This window comes from Lissotriton helveticus, chromosome 8 (genome assembly GCF_964261635.1).
Source record: "Lissotriton helveticus chromosome 8, aLisHel1.1, whole genome shotgun sequence".
Classification (NCBI taxonomy): Eukaryota; Metazoa; Chordata; class Amphibia; order Caudata; family Salamandridae; genus Lissotriton; species Lissotriton helveticus.
In genome coordinates this window covers 1602447055-1602469629 of record NC_136069.1, presented here as the reverse complement: position 1 = coordinate 1602469629, position 22575 = coordinate 1602447055, and the positions used below count along the sequence as shown (strand labels likewise).

Here is a 22575-nt window from a genome sequence, read left to right as displayed (position 1 = left end):
GGTGCTCCGGGGCGCCATCGCGGCAGCCATCTTGTGTGGCGCAGTTCGCCTCTCCGCATCAGCGATCGGCGGACTGCCTCGGCGCTGCGGGTCCGCCGGCCGCCCAAGCCTCGCCCAGCTGGCCTCCGATGATCTCTCTGCCGGCGCCGGGGCACCCACGGGCTCTCCGGCCCCTGTGTCAGGATTTTCGCGGGGAAGAGGCACGGAGCTTCGAGCTCACGCCGCCATCTCCCTCGGCGCTCAAGCCACGCCCCATCACTAGGACATTCATAGTATGAAACATGTCGACCTTGTGTTTAGTTACACTGGCACATTATGCCTTATTGTGACTCACTAACCCTTTGGTTTTTTAACCTACCAGGGCTACCACACTAATAAAAAACCCACTAGTGGAAACACCTAGGTAATTTTATCCACCTCCGCACGCACTTCACCACTACTTCTCTCTGGATCCCCCCGCCCACACACCCACACTCACCAAACGGCTTTTCACTTTAAAAGATCTCCGCAAAAGAGACCCTTCGGGGGCCCGTCGGGCATTGCAGTGACGGCCCGCCAAGGAGCATAAAAAGCCCGATGATGAAGCATGACATCCTTCGGGGTGTGTGAGGGCGACTAAGAGGCAAGACCTGGAACGCCCCTTCAGGACTGGATCCTTGATACTGGGGATGAACCTCTGCCTCTCTTTTTCACCCACTTTTTCTCTACCTCTCCCCTATTCTAGTCTTTACCTCCTCTTTCAGGTTGGGTGACATACCGCACCCTACACCAGGAACAGTGTCCCTTATGATCTAGCTAACATTTGAGGAGCACGGACACTGGACCATAACGAGCTCCTCCTGCCCCCCCCCCTCCCCTTCTTGTTCTTGGCCGAGCCCTACCAGCTTGTCCCCACCTCGAACCTGCAGAAGCGAAACTCAGGTGTGTCCTCCTGCCAGCAAACTTAAGAACCCAGAAGACCTGACCTGCCATGCCTTCCAAGGAAAAGACGGTCTCCCTTGAACACCGTATTTGTTCACCCACAGACTCTGGCCAAATCCGCAAGTCTGCACCCTTCTCCCATGGCCTGAGTTCAAGTGACCCGACACCACGAGGTAGTCTCCCCGGGTATTCTGACCCGAGATCTGGTGATCTCTGACCTGCCTCAAATCCCCCAGTGAAGCCTACAGCCTCTTTTTGGAAAATGACCCGAGCTGGTAAGAGAAACTCGACGCCTAAAGGCACCCCTGTACCTGAAGCCCCAGGACCTTGGGTGGCTCAACCGACTGTGTCCCAGCATCCCAACCCACCTCTCCAACCGGTGGTCACCTCCAGAAGATCTTCGTCCCGAGCCTGCAGTCTTTGTTGAAACCGTAGAATTCCCATTGAACTCAACCGGGCACCCAATGCCAAAACAGCACCCAGTCACCCCTGCACCTCTGCAGGTGCACCTTTTGTCCTTAATGGGATACCCCTTTGCCCTGAGCCTAACACTAGGAGCTTTGCTCCCACAACCCCGAGGCCTGCTCATAAGCAGCCACCAGCCGGAGGCTCCCTGTTCCTCGTTGGATAACATTGGGCCTCAGCACCCAGCCGTCTTAGTGCCACTTAGGGTGCATCCTTGACCCTGGGGGAACCCTTGTTCTATCCCCAGAAACTCCACCCTAAAGACAGATTACTTACCTGGTAACCGTTAGCTTCATTTCTCTCCATAGGAACCTAATGACTGTTTTTCTCTGAAAAAATTCTGTGACGTGGATTTGTATGGAAACCTGAAAAAAAAAACAATTTTGCAAAACTGATTTTACTTACCCTTTCTCTAGGAAATGTCCCAGTGTGATATCTAGCCATATCACACGGAATAGAAAAAGTAACTCAAAAAGTAATCTAAAAAGTAATCTATATAGTAATTTCAATACCTTGACTTAACTGTTTTTCAAACAACTGCATTTGAACTTGCATTCACTTGTAAATACTGCATAATATTTTGCAAAGCATTTATTTCACTTACCGGTGCCAGGCTTGGCTTAGTTCCAGAAATAACAATATTTCTATACAAACAAAATTAGTCTGAGTTCAGTCTTTGAGTCTGTGCAGCCATTTCTTGCCTGAGTGTGTACAGCAAGTACTTAACACTACCCTCTGATAAAGTCTTGCTGCTCGCCCACACTACCACAAATAGAGAGTAATGTGCTATCTTCTTTTACCTCTGCCTACCTTTGGGGTTCCCCTGGACTCTGTGCACACTATACCTCATTTTGGTATAGTATATACAGAGCCAGCTTCCTACAGCTATCCCTCCCAGAAGCCTGAGTCGACCTCACTAAAATCCAGGACTGAACCTGGAAGATCGTAATTCTAGCTTGAATGTCCTGGACACTCCCCTGGGAAAAGGCACAAAACCAAACCTCTGATGAAGGGGAGAGCCTGAAAAGGAGTAAGATGTGACTTCAGCATGTTGATAGTGAACCCCAAAGATGTGGAGGTTGGCCATAGTTTCGAGGTGGCTGACGACTGCATGGTGCTAGCCTGCCTTCAGTAGCCAGTCCTCGAGCTAGGGGAAGACTTCCCCTATCTCGAGGTTCCCCTAGTTCGATGCTGTTTACACTGCAAACATGTCCGTGAACACCCAAGGGACACTGAGATCAAAGGGGGGGCACTGTGGACTGGAAGTGCTTCTGTTCCACCAGGAACCACTGATCGCGCTGATGGGCCAGGTGCAGGCCAGACCTGGGCCAGAGTGAGCATTTTTTATCTTTCCCTGTGAAGGAAGTAGTTGAGTGCGTGCATATCTAAAATGGGACAAAGGACTCCATCCTTTTTGGGCACCAGAAAGTGGCTGAAATGGCAACCACGTCTTACTTCTGGCGCAGGCACCCTCTCAATAGCCACTTTAGCCAAAAGAGCTTGCACATTCTTGCTGCAAAACGGACAGATGGTCCTCCTTCAGTGGGCATGAGAATAGTGGAAGGTGTGGTGGCGAGGAAATTACGGTTAGTGCATACTGTGTGGCTGCGTGGAAACTGTTAGTGCATACCCCATCAAACAATTTTCAGGACCCACCTTTCTGAAGTTGTGGCCAGACTATCTGGCAAGAATCGTCGGATCCTGCCTCCCAGCACTTTGCTGTGCTCCGCCCACGGTGCGCTTAAAGGGTTTAGTAGGTGGTGGTGCAGTGGACTGGGCATCCCGTTAAAGTTGGGCACTATGGCCTCGGCTACAAAACTGCTGGGCATCTTGTTATGGTTGGGTAGGCTGATGGTACGGGATAGCTCTGCTGATCCCATGAAAGGAGTAATAGGAGTGACCCGGTATTTGAGGTAAAGTAGATAAGCCCAGGAAGAGTGCGTGGTCCTACTCTCCTTGAACCTCTGCAAACCGGCAAGTCCCATCAAAGGGCATGTTCTTGAGGGATGACTGGACATCACATAAACAGGTTAACCGCATCCAAGCATGGTAGCGAATAGAGACACTAGTGCCAGTGACCCACCCGATTAATTGGTGGTTTCCAAGCTACAACGAATTGTGGCTTTGGGAGCTTCACAGCCATCCTGTATAGCCTGGCAACGAAAAGGCTGGAGATCTTCAGGAACACCTGAGCCACTGGATCCCAAAGAAGGGCTTGGCACTAGCACCCCAAGAGGCAGCTGGCATTCACTGATCTAAGAGCCAAAGTGGTGGATGAGAATACTCTTTCCAGAGGGCTCCTCTCTTTTTTGATTCAATATCCGGGAAAGTGTTTAGATATGTTTGGGTTTGTTTTGCTTGTAGACTCATGCGCCACCAAGCTTTCTGGATAGTGGAACTAAGACGAAAACGCAGGTGGCCTGGGTCAGGTGGTAGTATCTTGTGGTCTGGCGGTTAGAAGGGGGGGAGGGGAGAGTTGGGCAGAGAAAAGTTTGGTTCAAGCACCTAAAATGGTATTCGTAAGTGCTTAATTGAAAGGCAAGCGGCGCAGTGGATGTTAGCCCTTGATGTATGACTTCTGTCAGAACATTGATCTTGTCCTTCAAGGTGGGTTGTTGAAGATCAAGGACTTAAGCCACTCTACGCATCACTTAGGCGTTTGAAGTGCTCTCTTCACTGGCAGGACCAGGGAGTGAGTGTATCCCCAACTCTGGTAGGGAGGTATCGAGGCCACTACCCTCTAGGTCATCATATGAATTCTCTTCATGGCATAGCTGTCAAGTCATTATCTGCATGGTAATCATTTTCCGATTCTGTGCCAAACGGAGTGCAAGGTGTGTTTTGTCCCTTGTACTGGTGGCAGGTCGACAGAGGAAGTGGTGCATCGACAGTGGCTTGGCGCAGCCTCAGTCGATATCGAACAGCTCTGACTCAGAGTCAGAGTGTACAATAGGTATCACGTCTTCCAGCATTGATTGAGTCAGCGTTGAAGTTTCAGAAACGGGTGTGAACCATGGTGCTGGAGGGGGTGTTGGAACGTGTGCCAGAGACTGCCCCAGGATGGGGTTGGAGCGTACAACTGGTTCCCAGGGTAAACTTGCTGCAGTATTCCAGATGATGGAACTCCTCTCGACTCCATGGTGTTCGTGGCCAGAAGGAGTTTTAAAGGGCCTGAAGAGTCAGAACATGGCTTCTCAGAACTCCTCCATCTGCTTTGGTATGGTGGATAGCCCAGAATCTCAGATTGTGCTGAATAAATTTCTGAAATAGACTGACATTGATCGATTTTAGGAGTGAGTTTGAGATGTATAGTGCCACTCTTGCACCTTCTCAGGAGAATGTAAGTGGTGGAAATGACTCCAGTCCCACCTAGATTTCTTGTGTTTTTTTCCCCTTCAACTTTCTGATGACTGATCGAGATAAAGACCGAGTTCTGAAACAATTCCTGCAACTTCAGAATCTGGTACCGAACTACCGACTTGGATCAGCCTCGTCACAAAGACTTACGGTGATCGGCGATGAAGAGTTTCGCTTTGCAGTCTTGTATGGATGGCCTTTATGTTCATTAAGCACTTCAGGCTTTGATTTCATGACTTGACTCCGTATACCACATGCATATTTCAAGAGGCTCTGTCAGACATTTGCTTGCAACAGTCCTTACATGATTTAAAACATGTTGTTTTGGAAGGGGATATTCCCCTTGCATGTTGGAAATTTGGATGAGGAAGAAGTTTAAAAGAGACTAAGCGATGGATCAGCGTCTGGTGGTGTGGAAAGAAAGAACTAATGTCTGGGCATGGTAGTGGCGCATACATAGGTTTCACACGTCCTTTCCTGAGCTGAACCGTCAATGCGGAGTCACACTGCACCACCTACCGGCATGCAGAGCTGCTTCTATAAAGTTTCCGGATTCAGTCTGAGGAATATTCAAAGGGTGAGGATTCTGGGGCTTGAAGTCTCCATCAAAAAGCAGATGATAGCACCATACTATTAAGCACAAACTAAACATTCAGGTGTTAATGTTCAAATTTTCTGTAGTTTGTAGTGGAATGCCATTGTTGGCTCAACTTGCAGTACTGAGCTTAAAGTGGTGAGTAAATATCTATGTTTTGACTGTTATTGAATAATAAATTGCTTTTGAATTGAGAACCTGTTGTGCTAAGCCTTTGTCCACAGTGATGTATGAAGTAAAGTCAATCGCTAACCCCACTAATGAGTTCAAAGCATAGAGTACCGATAACTGCTTTTTCATCTGAGTTGTGATGCTGTAAAATAAGTACTTGAACATCTGTTATGGCAAGTGCTGGTGTCTGGCCTTAATCCTAAGGCCCTCAATGCCAGTTTACGTCATAAAGGCTACCAATATTCTGTCTTCTCAGCTAAAAAATCATTATCAGTAAGAGTCTTGCCTGGCCGGGCTCAACTTTTATTTTAGTCATTTTTTGGGGTGGGTAGAATCACTTTTATTGGGGACATTTACATCATGAAGTTTAAGGCTATGCCAATAAAGTTTTAGAAGAAAGTTGCCCACAACAAGCTTTTTGTACATTTTAAATCCTAATAATTCATACTTGTACCCAAATATATGTTAAAATATAGAACATTTAAAGTCACACTGCAGGTTTTTATTTATAATAAAGTATGTTTTCTCCATCTAATTAATGGAACTTTACTACTCAAAAGCAGTAAGGTGCACAAATTAAGTAAATGGTAACTGTTGCAATTTTGACCCATACTGGTACATTTACCTTGCTGCATGAGCTACACTATGGTCATTTACTATCTGTTTTTACTAATTTTAAATACTACAATGTGTTTACTTTGGCATCTTGAAGCTAATTTACATATTAAGCTTGTTAGACTTGTTCCTTCGTTCGCACTATGCCTTAAGTTTGTAAATGACAAGCTGTTTTCTCCTTTCAGAGCCTCTTTAACAAACCTGTTGGATTTGGAACCACCACAACAAGCGCACCATCTTTTGGTACAGCAACTGGTGGGCTCTTTGGTAATGAAATAACTCTGATTTTATTAACTGATACAAATGCTTTTAACCTTGCCATACATTCAATTTGGGATGACCATCCTTCAGTACACCAAGTAAAACACACACCGATCTCGCTCAGATTATAGTGAGTGTCGTATAGGTAATAGAGGATAGTTGGGCATCTGGAAATTGGGTGATATGCACACATAGGCGCATGTTGCAAGAAACTCACTCTTGAAATTCTAAATTTTTCCTTTGGCAGCCTGTTTGAGGTGGTATTGCGTATTTATTTCAGCAGATGTCGTACTCGCTTAAAATCAGTTGTTTGGCGACAGTTGTTAGCCTTTACGTTGACTTTGAAAAATAATTATAGTGAAGCATCATACTAGAGGAAAGCCTTTAGCACTGTTTAAAAGTGTGGGGGGGAACCCTGACTAGTGCTTCACTGGGCATGTATATGGCTACATCTGTACCCATGAAATTCAGCATCATCACTTGATACATGACTTTAAACATGTTTCTACTTTTTATCATTCAAGTGCTTCGGTATGTGAATACATGTTGGTTAATGACGAGTAATTTAATAGTAATACACGGTCTGCTTTAACAGCCCATTTTCCTGCCGGGCACCCTTTAGAGTCGATCTTGGAAGGCCTACAATTGATTTATCTGATGTTTTTTTTTTTAATTGAAGTTAGTATATGTTGTTGGCTAGTTTAGAATGGATTTGTGTAGATTAGTTTGTAGCTAAAATTGAGTTTGAATTTGGAAGATCTTAATGTAGTATGTTTATGTGGAGGGTGGTGTACTGCAGCATGCTCCCGTTTTTCTGCATAGGGCGGTCTGCTTTCTGTTGTTTACTTGTAGTAAATTATTCTCTATGCATCTCGATTCAGGTATGTAAATATGGTGAAGTATTGTGCACATCAGTTTATGTAAACGCTGGATTTATCAATGTTTCTGTGATGAAGGGTGCTGTGATATGCGAAAGTTCTATTTTGGCAGTATTTTGACAACCATTTGGGATTGTTAGCCTGTGCATTTAAGGTTATAAGTTTTGTCTTATAGCCAACGTTTCACTTATTTTTAACTAATAAAGATGCACAGTGAGCTGTACATTATTTAAATTAATTTCAGTATGAACTGCAAACCCACATCTCGATCATGGATTCTTAAATATTTCAGTATTCACTATATCTGCCCGTTTGTAAAATCTGGAACCACAAGTACTTTCAATGGGGAGAAGGGTGAAAATTCTAGAAAAAGTACTTATCCAAAATCCATAATTAATGTTTATTTTTCTCTTTAATTATTTACATATTCTTTAAAATAAGTTCATTAGCATGCGGCACAACATTTATCCTCTTTAAAAAAAAAAAAAGATACCCAAAAGGAGTCTTTATTGGCTTACAACCTGGCATATCTGAAAACCTGCATTATTGCTTCTTTGCAACCCAAAAAATCACCTCCTCCCACCCCAGAATTTAGCACAACTTAGTTGAACCCTCAGAATTTTCTTTCTTTTATAGTAGAATCTCTGTACGTAAGGCTCTGCATTAGACAGAATTTTTTTCAGAAGTCCTATTTTGTGCATAAATATTTTTGTTGCTTTGTCCAACAGTTTTAACCTTTTACCTGGTAAATAGTTTTTAACATTTATCCTGCATTTTTTCAAATATCTGTGCCGCCTATGCTTTTTGATAGGAATGCAGCCACATTTCTCTATGTAGGTGGTCTCTCGATGAAGAAAGCAACATCGATCTTCCTTCTCTGACCTTGCCACTATTGGAAGATGCCTACAACTTAAATGTTTAGGTTCATAGTCTAAAGTAAAGAGGATCTCTTTCGATAGTGGCACAAAATCTGTCCCCCGCAATTGAAGTAGCTCGGTGACATGTACTATTACCATGACTGCTGGAGTATCCATCGACACATGGCAATTTTTAATTTTTTTGGGGAGGCATAGTCGTCAACAGTTTATAGTGTCCCTCCACTATGACGTGAGCCGTATGACCCAGAAGATTTATTGCGCTGTCGCCATATCCTGCTTCTTTTTTCCGCCATGGGGTCTGGGTGAGCTGAAATGAGCTCTGGGACTGAATGGAGGGGTTTTTGGGCAAAAAAACTGAAAAACACAGGGAAAAAAAAGCGACAACATCAGTGAGGATTGCCAAAAACTCTGGATTGGATAATCCTGCAAGACCGCAAGGTCTGCAGCAGCATGGCACGGAGAATGCATCAGGGATATGGAGCATAAACTGTTCAGGTTGTGCCTAGATGTCACGAAAAGTTGGCACAGAAGAATAGTCAGCAAGTCTGCAACTTGTGCCTTCCCAGAGACCACGCAATGGAAGGGTGCGAAGCCTGCACTGAGTTTCAGATCAAGACCCTTAAACTAAGGAAGAATTAGAGGTGGGTGCACTACACCATGGTGTAAATGCAGGAGCGTACCACCAGGATGGATGGAGGTGACCTACAACGTCGTTAATATAGTGCAACTGCAAGACTCCGAGGTCGAGACAGCTGACGCTGAGAAGGGAAAGGTACTGAAGAAACGCTGTGAAGGACACCGTAAGCAGGAAATACAAGGTACATTGTAGATTGGGGACATAACTAAGGGTCAGACTCAACATCGAAGAAGTTTTCAACTTCAAAGGCCTCAAACAATGACAGAAGTACACTAGAGAGCCCCTCAGGATAGGCATGTACTCTGAAAGGAGATCGGGGAAAATGGGAGGGAGAAGCAATCACAGAAGTGAAAAATTCGGCATAAAGAGGAGCATCCCGTGATCTACACAAAAAACAAACTGCTCAAAGTCGTGAAGAAGAAAATACGTCTCAGAACTAAAATGGAGGCCCTCAGAAAGGGGTTTGACTCCTTGAAAGATAGATTACAGGTACCCCTCTTTGGTCCACAAAGAAAACAGTAGTCCAGGCCAAAGGGGAGCATCCAGAGTTGCCACCACTGGTAGCAATTAGACTGTCAGAAGAGGAGGAGGCACCTTTGAAGAGGAACCACTGGAGGACGGGCAGGACTTCTAGATAGTCACCTGAAGAGGGGGTGGCCACATACCCCTTGGAGTCCTCACCGCCATATGACCTATTGGTATACAACACAGTGGTGAAGAGCACAGCAGACCCCTACAGCGTCAAACTAGAAGAGGGCCAAGGGGAATGCTTCATCCAGCTCAAGGCCTTGCTACCATCTCATTGAAGCCAGTTCCTCCGAATGTTACCTAGGGTGCTGGACCAGGGAATAGAGAGCTAGCCTCATTGTAGGCGGTCACTCCACGGATAGAGAAAAAAATTAGACCCTCCACAGTAAAGGGGATAAGTAATTGGCCGCAGGCCCAATCATCATGTCAGTAGCCTGCAGGAGGGCCAGGTTGGCAGCATCTATGGGTCCACCTCCAGGCAGAAAAAAGCAAACGGGTGGACATGTTTGGTCAGACAATGGGGCATTTAGCAGCTGTCCAATGAAGATCACCAATTCCAACGCCCCCAGAATTGGTGTGCCCACCAAAAGTAGGAAGTCAGTCACTCTTTAACAATTCCTCTACCAATATCAGAAAAGGAAAAAGGCCTTGGCATAGGAGAAGAAAACGATAACACCTGTTTAAAGTCGGCCTTGACTGCTGCGGGTTCTGCAAACAGACAGCTGTGCATAGGGACTGCACTCGGTTGGCACCCATGCAGAGGGTTTCATGTTTCAAGCAATAGCCATCTGTATTTAGCATGCCTTTCACAGGAGAGTCTTCTTTCCGTACCAGCAGTGAATGACTCCCTCCAAAGAGTGAAAAGGGATAGCAACAAAAGATCTATGGGTCCCCTCAGACGTGAGGGCAAGTCAGGAGCGAAGCCACCCCTCACAAGAGAATGACTTCTCTAGGTAGTACACAACCAACAAGGTTCCATGCCTGTTTCGCTGCTCAGCAACTGAGCCACAGCAAGGCAACAGACTGCATTTTTTAAGTTCTACCCACAAAAAGGAGCAGCATCAGGAGAAGCTGTGCACAACACCAAAGTGACTCCGCACCACAACACCTCTGCCACTCATCCCAGGGGCAGAATTTTAGAATTCCCCTGGGAATGGCAAACACATCACCTCCAACAAATGGATAATCAAACTCATCCGACATGGATATTGAACAGAACTGCTTCAAACCCCACCTAACATAAAACCAATGGTAAGATGCCAAAGCAACAAGGACACTTTGAACCTAAAGAAAATAGTGACAGATCTACTACAAACAAAGTCTGTCAAGAGTACTGATCTCCTAAAGAGAAAAAGAGGTCTACTCTGTATATTCCTAGTAACCAAGGCAGATTCGTCATTCATTACCATCCTGAATCTCCGCACCCTCAAAAGTTACATAAAAATGCAGAAATTCCAAATGACTACACTGCAGGAAGTCATTCTGCCCCTTGAAAAAGGGGGCTGCATGACAACCATGACCCTCAAGGATGCGTACCTCCATATGCCAATGAACAAGACATAGGTTTCCAAACTTTTTTGTGAACAAGTCTCATTACCAGTTCGCAGTACTGGCCTATGGAATAAAATTAGCACTGCAGGTCTTAACAAAATGCCTGGCACTGTAGCAACACACCTGCGAAAGGGGATCCAGTCTACCCCTACCTAGATGACTGGCTCATAAAAGCAAAGTCCTACCAGAGGTGAAAGAAAAACACTGATACAGTGATGGAAACAGTTTGTACAGTTTATTTTTGCTCAACTCCAACTTTCAACCCCTGCGGGAGATAGACTAGCAGAAAAAACACACACTCTGAATGGGAACTGAACTAGCAAGTGCTACGAGGCTTCAACTAGTGGGGAACCCCACAGGCAGGCATGTTCGCCACACAAGAAAAAGCAAAATGGCAAGACTTTGCGTCTAAGTACCTAAGCTGCCAATCCCTGGGGAATGCCCTATCAATACAATGGTCAGGGAAATTTGCTTATGCTTTTCCACCAATTCCCTTGATCCTCCTCATAATAGAGCTACAAGCCAGACAAACCTGCTTCACCTACTTAGTGGCAGGGACACAGGGAGATGTGATGCCGCTATCAACATGGCAGAACATTCGAACCATGCAGGGGGCAAAATTGTTACACCCTGAACCAGAATCACTCAGCTTCACAGCATGGCTACTGAAGGCCTAGTATTTAGACCCCTCAAGCTGCCAAAAAGAACCTTGGAGGTACTCCGAGAATCATGAAGACTGACAATTTGGAAATGTTACTCCAAAAAATTGAAAACGTTTCGAAAATAGTGAACCAAGAAAATGGCCCAATGAGTAGACCACATCAGAGGACTCTACAGTCCTGAAATGCCTCACGCTCTTGTTGGAAGGACTTTTGCGCCATTCTAAAGGTACACCTCACGCTATTGTGGTGTACATGAGTTGTATAATGGGTAGAAGTTTTTCTGACAGCAGTGATTAAAAAGTTTCAGGAGGAAGCAAAAATAGTGCCACCCAGAGCAGCGCCAACCTCTACATTGAATCTCAATCTGGTACTTGTGCAATTTGCAAAGCCATCCTTTGAACACCTACATAACGGTAGGCTACAATTACTCATTTGGAAGGCTTGGTAGAGTGAGCTAACTACAGGCTCCAACGGTGCAGAAACCATACATCCAAGTTCACAAAGACTGGAAAGTCATGATTACTAACCTTAAATTACTGCCCAAAGTTGTCATACTTTTATGTCAAGCAGCAAAGAATGCAAATGTCTGGGTTCTTCCAGGGCCCTAAGTCATGTGCAGAAAACGCCCTACACATACTTGATGTCAGGAAGGAGGTGATATACTACAAGAATCTAAAAAAGGAGCAATCTGTTTTGTCTTTCACAGCAACAACTAAAGGGTTATCACTTACAGAACTGCAGCAAGATGGAGAATCCAGACAATACAAAGGTGCTACACAGCAGCAGGAGTGGCACTAGAGGTCAAAACTAGGGCACGTTTCATGAGGTAAACGGCACCTCTGGCCTTACTAGCGAATGTCTGTCTGATATCTGCATGGCAGCATCATGATACTCTACATACTTTCATAAAACATTATTGCATGGGCATCCAAGCAAGCAAGCACATAAACACACGGGGGGCAAAAAACACTTATTATCTACTCAACCTCCCACTGGACAGGAGATCAGTGCTACATTATCTATGCACAGCATGTGAATCCAGAAAGATTTACGCTTCAAAATTAAATACTTATCTGCAGAAGTAATTGTGAAGATTGATTAAGTTTTGGATTCACATGTGATCTGGCCCTGCCCACCCCCCACCTTAGCCAGAAAATGAGTGCAGACATTAGCATAGGGGAGAAAAGGACAGTTGTAACAAGACAAGGAAATGCACATGGGGTTGCTGGATGAAATGAATCTGAAGAGAACGACCACTCTATGGAGCTTCCAAGGCCTATATGTCTGCCTGCATGGGAGAAGGACACTAGACCAAATAATCAATGCCAAATGGTCGAGGAGAACACCTGCCAAAGTAAAAAATGGAAACCATTCTAGACCCAACGATTACATGATGGAATATTTCACAGCAGGTGAATCCAGAAAGCCTTCACAATGCAAAACTAATTCTAAAGGTAAGTAACCATTTTGTTACTGGAAAGCCCATATCATGAAGACCCATTATGCCAAGTGGGCCCATGGAATTCTCAAATCACATGAGCGAAGACATTCTTGCTATGTAATCTCGTAGTTCTATGGGCTCAGAAGGCAGTGTGGCTCAGATGTTCGAGACCCAATTACAAGTCACCAAAAAGACAACCTAAGCTTACTTCATAATGACAAAGGGTCTGTTCTGCAAGCTCCTTGTGTATGGTCTGTCATGAAGAGAATATAAAAATGAATCTTCATACCAATTCTGTTATTGGTACCAATTGCTTCATGAGAGACTTAAACCAACACTAACTGCATCTTTTACCAGAAAGACATGCCAATTTGAATAGTGTGCCCAGGTCCAGTATGGCGTACCCTTTTCTTGAGTAAATGTAGGGAGTTTGATTGTGACTTATTGATCTGGCTTCGGTCAGCTTGTCTTTGAAATGCTGTCTGTAAGAAATTGGATTATTGGGGAAATTGGGTATAGTGGGACTACCCACCTCAAGGAATAATCACAACCCTTTTCATGGTGAACCCGCAATTTCACTAAATTAACCTGAACTGAACCCCCTGGTAGCTATGGCGCAGAGCAGACCTGCTTAACCTAAGGCATTTGGTGAAGGACCTATGCAGTTCTGGGTCAGTAAAAAAGTCTAAATGCAAAGCAATAAAAATCCCAAAATGAATTGGAAAAATAAAGTAATATTTAATATGACACAAAAATGAAAGTTCAATAAGGGAAACTAGAGATCAGGAGTATTATTAAAGTTTTAAGGTAGAATAGCACAAGAACTATCAAAGTGCCAATGATGATCAACGGTTGTTGTAGACTGCGACCGAGTAACAAGTTGAGGCCAAACGCGATGGAGCGCAGATCAGATACACCAACCAGGTTGATCCTGGTCAAAGATTTTACCTTCTGGCTTTAGTTAGTTAATTCCCACTCTCACATTAGTAAATTTCTAAAACTCCCAGTCTCTCTGGGAGGCACTTATGAACTCACTGGGTGTCCGGCAGGGTCCAGTCCAGAGATAGATGCCTCTGGTCATTTGGGTCCTTTTGGGAAAAGACTTCTTGTAGCTTGCATCCTTTTACCTTGAACAGGAGGTGACCTTATGACCTTTGGAGTCCATGAATGGAGATGGTCCAGTCCTTCAGGGATCATCTCAGATCAGACAGCAGATCCAACTCTTTTTTTTTTTTTTTTCTTTTTTTTTCCCCTTCTGGTCCAGCCGTGTTCTCAGGCGGGGGCCTTGAGGTAGCTAGTGAGTTGGAATGACTCTTTGGCAAGCCCTAACCAATGGGGTTTAAGTTCCTGGAGCCAATCAAAACCGCTTCAGTCTTTAGCCACACTAAACTTGGGCTCTGAGTGTGTGTGGTTTGTACTATGGTAGTCCTAGTAACCTCCAACATCTAACCCTAAAATCCAGTTTGGAGCAGGTACTGTATCCATAACAAACCTAGAGACAGAAGTCTAGTAGGACAAAAGGAGAGTCCTTTTGCAACCAGATTATAGATCCACAAGATTTATCTTGTCATCCTGTTCTCTCATTCCAAGTGTCAAGTTTTGTTGTGTGAACCCAGCACACCTGTCAAGCAGGTTTTGACTCTGAAGCAGGATTTGACATTGTAATGTCAAAAAGGAAGGAAATACGTTGTTCTAAAAAATGCGAGTCGTCTACAAAACCCCAAGTAACACTATTGTCATCCTCTTACAGCTAATACCAGCAGTAATGACACCTGGTACATGTTTTGACAAACCCAATATGCTCCATCCGAAAACAATCATCACTGGCATAGGCACAGTGAACCTACATCAGATCGTCCACAAACGCGCACACACAGCTACACACATCCTAGGCTACATTTTTGCGAATACAGAACTAGTTCTGTAGTAAGGGATCTCTGTGGATAGTCATAATTTAGTGAATAGTCCTGCCCATGTGCGTGGACCCCGGAGCAATCAAAAATAATTGACGTCGAGACGGCGCTCCTCGACGTGGAGATGGCGTTCTTCGACGCCAAGGAAGCGCGGAAGGAGTTCCGGTACCAGGGATTCTCCTGGGTCCGCTGGAGCACGCCGGTGACGTTCGCTGATAGGCTCTCCTTCGCCTAAGAAGCAGAGGGGTTCACAGGGCTCTGTGTACTCCGAGGTATATACACCTCAGCCGAGGCCGACTACTCCTCCTCCGCCCTTGCCCAAGGAACCTCCGCCGCGGACCTCTCCTCCGCTTCCACCACCACCAGTTCCTCCTCATGCCCATCCTCTGAACCCTCCTCCTGGACTGCCTGTGATCCCGCATCGGTTGGCCTCACTACCACGGTACCCGACGCCGCCTAAGGGGACTCCTCAGCCGAAGTGCCCGGCCAGGCTGCAGGCACCTGCTCCTTTGAGACCTGATGTGCGTCCAAAGCCGAGGAAGTCGCGCTCTCGCTCCGGCCGGAGAGGGAGGTCGATGAGTCGTCATCTGTCATCAACAAGATCAAGACGACGCCACAGGAGCCGCAGGTCCAGATCCCGCACGGATTCCTCTAGGACCAGGGAATACTCTCCGTCTTTGTCGGAATCCCCGGGAATGAGGGTGTCGCCAGTGGACGACATTGTCCCATTCCAAGAGGTTCTGCTGAGGGGTGCAGCTAAGCTGGGCATCACGATCACGGTGCCCACGATGCCCGTGATTTTCGAGATGCTCCATAAGAAGCACCTGTCTCGGCCGTTGCTGCCTCTAGTACCGGGATTGGTAGAGCCCGCCAAGGAATTGTTTCTCACTCCGGCGGTGACGAAGGCAGCTCCCTCCAGGCTCCTTAAGAAGTACCGGGCGCCAGATTCTGACCCGGCGTTTCTCAGGATGGATCCGACACCGGACTCGGTCATAGTGACGGCAGCTAGGAAGCAGCATGTCACCACCCCGTCGTCTACAGTGCCCCCTGATAAGGAGAGCTGCTGGTTGGACTCAGCGGGCAGGAAGGTCTGTGGGACGGCTTCTACTGCAATGCTGCAAGTGCCTCGGCTTTGCTAGGGCGGTACGATCGGGCCCTATGGGAGACGCGTCAGCAATTCGCTGAGCACCTTCCTCGAGAGAAGAAAGAGGACTTTCAGGAGATCCTGAATGAGGGGATGTTGGTGTCAAACCAACTCATCAGCGCGGTAGCAGATACGTCTCTTCTGGCGGCACATGGGTACTGCCATGGTGTCAACCAACGGCGCCACGCCTGGCTTCGCCTGTCCACTCTCAAGCCAGAGGCTCAACAGAGGGTGGCCAACCTGCCTTTCTCGAGGGAAACCCTGTTTGGCAAGCATGTGGACGATGAGATGGCCCGCATGAAAGCAGAGGCCGAGACCCTGACGGCTGTCGGGTTGGAGAAGCCCAAGGAGAAGACCTACCGCCCGTTCCAGAGACGGTTCGGGGCACAAGGCAGAGGGCGAGGGCAGGCTTCGGGACAGCAGCAACAACAGAAGCAGCAGTTCCGGAGGCCCTTCCAGAAGCACCAGAAGAGCAGAGGCGGCCAGCAGTCCGCAGCGGCGACCAAAGGCCCGGCTGGGTCTAGGCTTTGAGTGGTTGCTTCCCCTACATCCGTTACCCGCTCCGGTGGGGGGGAAGTGTTCAATTTTTTCTGGCAGAGTGGGGAAAAATTACTCCGGACAAGTGGGTGCTGAATATTGTGTGCAATGGATACAGTCTTCAATTCACCAGCCCGCCTCCAGCAATTCCACCGGTCAGCTCACAATTTCAACTGCGCGAGCTCCAGGCGAAGGCCGATACCCTGTTAAGGAAAAGGGCGATAGAAGACGTACCTCTGTCTCAAAGGGGAAGAGGTCTGTACTCTAGGTTCTTTCTGGTTCGCAAGAAGGACAAGAACGAGTTCAGGCCCATTCTGTATTTGCGACAAGCAAACAAGCGGATTCGCAGACAGAAATTTCGCATGCTGTCGTTGCATCAGAGTTATCCTCAGCTGCAGCGGGGAGACTGGCTATGTGCTATAGACCTACAGTTTGCGTACTTCCATGTGCCCATTGCACACAAACACAGGAAGTTCCTGCGATTCCAAGTCGGCACCAATCATTATCAGTACACAGTACTGCCATTCGGGCTGAAGTCTGCGCCCAGAACATTCTCAAAGTGCATGGCAGTGGTAGCGGCACACCTGAGGAAGAACAAGGTGTTTGTCTACCCGTACCTGGACTATTGGTTGATCAAGGCCTCCTCCTTCTCGGAAGCTCAAGCGCACTTTCAAAGGGCGTGCGTTCTCTTGAACAGGTTGGGGTTGCACATCAACATGTCCAAGTCTGTCCCGACTCCGGTCCAGCGCATACAGTACTTGGGAGCCTCCATCACGCTGTCAGCAAGCGTGTCCCCTTCGGAGGGCCGACGATTATCACTCCCTCAGAAGGCTCAAGCTCTTATGACCGCTCCATCAACAAGTGAGGACGGTGTCTTCTCTACTGGGGTCAATGGCCTCTTGTATCTTCCTCACGCCACATGCACGGCTGCACATGAGACCATTGCAGGAGTGCTTGGAGGATCAGTGGGATCAGAGGAAGGGGTCTTGGGACAAGATACAACTGTCTCTGCATGCTCATCAGTCTCTGAAGTGGTGGTGTTCAGCGGAGAATCTCCCCAGAGGGGTTCCTTTCCACAAGGACATTCCCACACACACTATCGTGACGGATGCGTCTCTCCACGGCTGGGGAGCGCACTCCGGAGACTTACAGATAAAAGGAACGTGGTCTCCGACGGAGTCCACGTATCACATCAACTTCCTGGAACTCAGAGCTGTTTACTTGGCACTGAAGGCCTTTCATCCGTCCTTCCAGACCAACTCTGCTTGTAGAGACGGACAATACGACCACGATGTATTACCTCAACAAGCAGGGGGGCTCGAGATCGCGCACCCTGTCGCAGGAGGCGCAGGCGATCTGGCATTGGCTTCTAGCCAGAGGACTGACGATAACGGCTACCCATCTGCCAGGTGTGCAGAATGTTTAGGCGGACGCACTGAGCAGACTGATTCAGGAAAACCACGAATGGGTCATAAACGACGAAGTACTAGGAGAAGTCTTCGCAAGGTGGGGGACTCCAGACGTAGATCTGTTCGCCACCGCTGAAAACAGCAAATGCCGAGACTTCGCCTCCAGGTACTACTAGCAGGGAACGCTGGGGAATGCGCTATGGATCAACTGGTCAAACAGCTTTCTGTACGCTTTTCCACCCATTCCCCTGATTCTGGCGTTCTCATCAAGCTGGCCCGATCCCGGGCGCGGATGATCCTCATTGCCCCGGAGTGGCCCAGACAGTGATGGTTCATGGACCTGCTTCACCGGTCTCTCCTTCCTCACATACGGCTGCCGTGTCGGCCGGACCTTCTCATGAAGTTCGGGGGGCAGATGGTACACCCCAACCTCTCGTCCTTGAGTTTGGCGGCATGGCTGCTGAGATAGTGCAGTATGGCCATTTGAATCTACCAGAAGACTGTATGGACATACTGAAGGAGGCTAAGCGACCTTCCACTAGGACTTCCTATGCTTACAAGTGGAAGAGGTTCTGCATCTGGTTCAAGTCCAAGAACTATGATCCAACGACATGTAAGGAGGATGTCATCCTTCCGTATCTTTTACATTTGGCGCAGTCTGGCCTTAATGTCCATTCCATTAAGGTTCATCTAGCTGCATTGACTGCCTACAGGAAGTGCCCTTCACAGACTTCTTTTTTCCAGATCCCTGTGATCAAGGATTTTTTGGAAGGCTTGAAGAAAGTGTTCCCTCCTGTTCGGCTTCCTTCACCTTCATGGGAATTGAATGTGGTGCTGTTCAGATTGATGAAGGAGCCTTTTGAACCTATTCATAAGGCTTTGTTGCAGCACCTGTCCTGGAAGGCGGCGTTCCTCATGGCCATTACATCGGCCCGTAGGGTGAGTGAAATTCAGGCGTTGTTGCCAAGAACCTTATACTGTATTTCATGCTGCTAAGGTTGTTATGCGTACTCACCCTAAATTTCTTCCAAAGGTTATCTCTGATTTTCATGTTAACCAGACCATAACGTTACCTATGTTTTTTCAGAATCCTTCTTCTCCAGCGGAAAGGTCTCTGCATTCCCTGGATGTTAGGAGGGTGTTGAAATTTTATCTGGATAAAACCAAAGATATTCGTAGGTCAGACCAATTGTTTATCAATTATGGATCAGTCAGGACTGGTCTTGCTACCTCAAAACAGTCCATCTCTAGGTGGATTGTGTCCTGTATACAATTGAGTTACCAAAAGGCTAATAAGACCTTAGGGGGTAAACCTAAGGCTCATTCCACCAGGGGCAAAGCTGCCACGACTGCTTTGCTGTGTAATGTTCCAATTGCAGAAATCTGCAAAGCGGCCACTTGGAAGTCGGTCCATACCTTTGCTAAGCATTACTGTCTGGACACTGATGCCAGGGCAGACGCTCGGGTTGGGCAGGCCTCGCTGCGAAATCTGTTCGCATAGTAGTGGTGTTGCTTCTCTTCTCTCCACCGCCGCTTGGTGTGGGGATGGGCTTGCCATTCTATTCACTAGATTGACTATACACAGAGATCCCCTACTACAGAAGGAGTAGTTTCTGTCCTGTAACTCAAGTTCTGTAGTAGGGGTATCTCTGTTATAGTCATAAGCGCCCGCCCTCCTCCCCGGTGGAGAAAGGTATTCATGTAAGGAATGCTACAGGTCTGGCGTGTTACGCCTTCAAAAAGAACTGAAAGTAAAAGGGACCTGCTGTGCATTCTGGGATACTGAGAGAGTTCTGGAAGGTTCTCTTAAAGGCACAGTATCCTGTTCTGAGCCACATAATGGCAGCCTACGGGGCTTGTCTGTCCACTCCTTCCTCTCTATCATTCCAGAGGCTTTTTCTGGGAAAGGAAAGCTTTTCTCTGTGAGGAAAGCTGGACAGGCTGTGCTGTTTGTGGTTTGTTTTTTGTGGTAGAATTTCTAGTTGAAGTACTGGAGAGTGTAGCCTGTGGATATAGGCTGCATTATCTGTCTTTAAATTCTCTCTTAAGTGTCTGTGCAGGTCTGCATTTTTTGACGACTTAAGAGATTATTTTTGATTGCTCCGGGATCCACGCACATGGGCGGGACTATTCACTAGATTATGACTATAACAGAGATACCCCTACTACAGAACTGGAGTTACAGGACAGATACTACTCCTTACCTTTTAAATGATTACTCCAGTCATAGTCGGACCAACTTTTGCTAGCTTTCAAACCTAAAACCCCACAAAGCCACCCACCAAAACCCACCTTTCATGCATCCCTCTATTGACTGTGGAACAAACTACATTTTGAATACTTTGAAACCCATCTAACATCCAACCCTAATCTAGACACAATAAATTCCATTCAAAAACTGAGTGGCTTCAGGAAGCTTTTGATATCCTAATACTACTAAGAATTGCAAAACAGGCTGCAAAGCTCCTGGCTCAAAAGTAATTAGGACAAACTTCACCTACAGAAACCTAACAGATTATGCAACTCCGCAATCAAAAAAGGTACCATTCAGAAAGAATTCAAAAAGCAAAATGTGCAAAAATAGAATTTTATAAATTTCTCACAATTTCGTAAACCTAAATGCATAGAAGGAACTTATCCTTTTACTCAAGAATTCATGGACACGCTGGCAAATCACTACACAACCAAAGCAGACACATTGGACTCCTATTTGAAACAAAGCAAACCTACCAGTACCAACACATTTCCCAACACCCCCTCTAAGAGTAGGCTAAGCCAGCCTGTGCAATTCTTCAAACAAATATCACAAAGTGAATTTATGGAGCTGGTCAAAGCAAGCATGACTGCTGGCAGCGCTTCTGACCCTTGTCCACCACAAGTCTTCAAGAACATTCTTCTCCAACTACTTCTGCTGCCACAACATTAAGAATCATCATCATTTTCTTAACTATGGGATTCTTTCCAGAAGACCTAAAAAATAGGGCATACATACGCCCATTATCAAATAAAACTGACCTGGACCTGCTTTACCCCAACAACTCCAGACTGTTTACAAATAAACCTTTCCTAAGCTAAATGATAGAGCAGCATTCGCCCAGATGTCACAATTCATTGAAGAGGACTCCATACTTTCTGACTTCCAAACAGATTCCATCCTGGAAGAGGCACAAAATCTACCCTCATTGCCACCTGGGTTTATCTTAAAAGCACTGTTGACCGGAACACTGCACTACTTCTCTTGGACCTCTCAGCTTCCTTTGACACAGTTGACCGTGACACCCTAATACAAAGACTCTATGAAGCCTGCATGGAGTGGACTGCGCTAGACTGAATCAGATCCTACCTTAAAAACAGAGCAAAAGTCATCCATTCTCCTCCTTTCTCATTCAAACTGTGCTTCACAAAAGCAGGGATCCCTCTATCTCACCCATGTGTTTTAAAATCTATATGAAGTCATTACTGGCAATGATCAGTGAATTTCAGCTCACATGCTAGAACTCTGCGGATGATACACAAATGCTCCTTCAACTGGAAAACCCCGAAGACTTGGGAAACTAAAAGAATTTCAGTTGCCTCAGAGCCATTGGTCAGTGGATGACATGGAGCCATCTCAAATTGAATGCTTCCAAACTTGAAATGCTCACTTGTGGCGACTGGAATAAATATGACCCACTCACCGCCTGCCCTAACGTTTTGAGACCACCTCCTAAAGTACCTAAGCAAGTAAGAAACCATGGAATTGCCATGGACTCTAAGCTATCAATGAATGCCCAAGTGGACATATAAGCAAGAACAAGCTTCTTTAATAGGCGATCTCTGCAACGCATCGTCCCTCACCCGGGATTTCCTCCCACTGTCCAGGCTACTATCTCTCTTGTACGGTCTAAACTTGATGACACAAATAGGCCTATACCACGGATCATCTTTATCAACTATGAGAAGACCACAACCGATTCAGATCTCTGCTGGCAAACTACTCCTCCATGTAAAACCATAAGCCCACATCTCCCCTGACTTGATGGCTCTTCATTGGTTACTGGTTGCCAGAAGATCCACATTGAAGCGGTCTTGTCACTCCCAAAGTAATACATGGAACGGGGCTGCTTTTTATCAGGAATAAAATAAATAAATGCATTCAACAAAGGAACTTCCCCTCCAGATTTTCACCTTGCCTCAAAATCTCACCATACAAGGAAAAAAACATAGGTAGCCCATCGTTCTCTGTTCAAGTAGCCAAACTGTGGAACTCACCATCCCCAAACATAAGTTCCAAGGATAACTATCTTATCTTCTTAAGACTTCTCAAGAGTTGACTCTCCTCTACCTAACCATCACCCTCAAACAAAAATGTACAGCATATCCTTGTGTAGATGAGCACTTTGATTGATTATATGTATCTAGATATTTGCATTTATTAGTATAAATATGTATAATCATTTATAAATATGTAGATATTATTTAGGTCTGCTTAACAAATGTACATATTACCTATGGTTTTAATAGTCTAAGCATGTGTATAGGCCACTGCACAGTTTTATGTAAGTCATTTGATTAGACGCCTATGGTTCTCCATTAATGTATCCATCACAATATGTACATATTATCATATCTA

General features: G+C 46.2%; 1 protein-coding gene across 1 annotated transcript in view; it reads left to right on the top strand.

Moving 5' to 3' along the window:
- NUP98 (nucleoporin 98 and 96 precursor) overlaps window positions 1-22575 on the top strand; it is an 853605-nt gene that overhangs the window by 262310 nt on the left and 568720 nt on the right. The window contains 1 exon segment of the mRNA XM_078658655.1: window positions 6310-6391. Coding sequence (XP_078514781.1) covers window positions 6310-6391 — 82 coding nt within the window.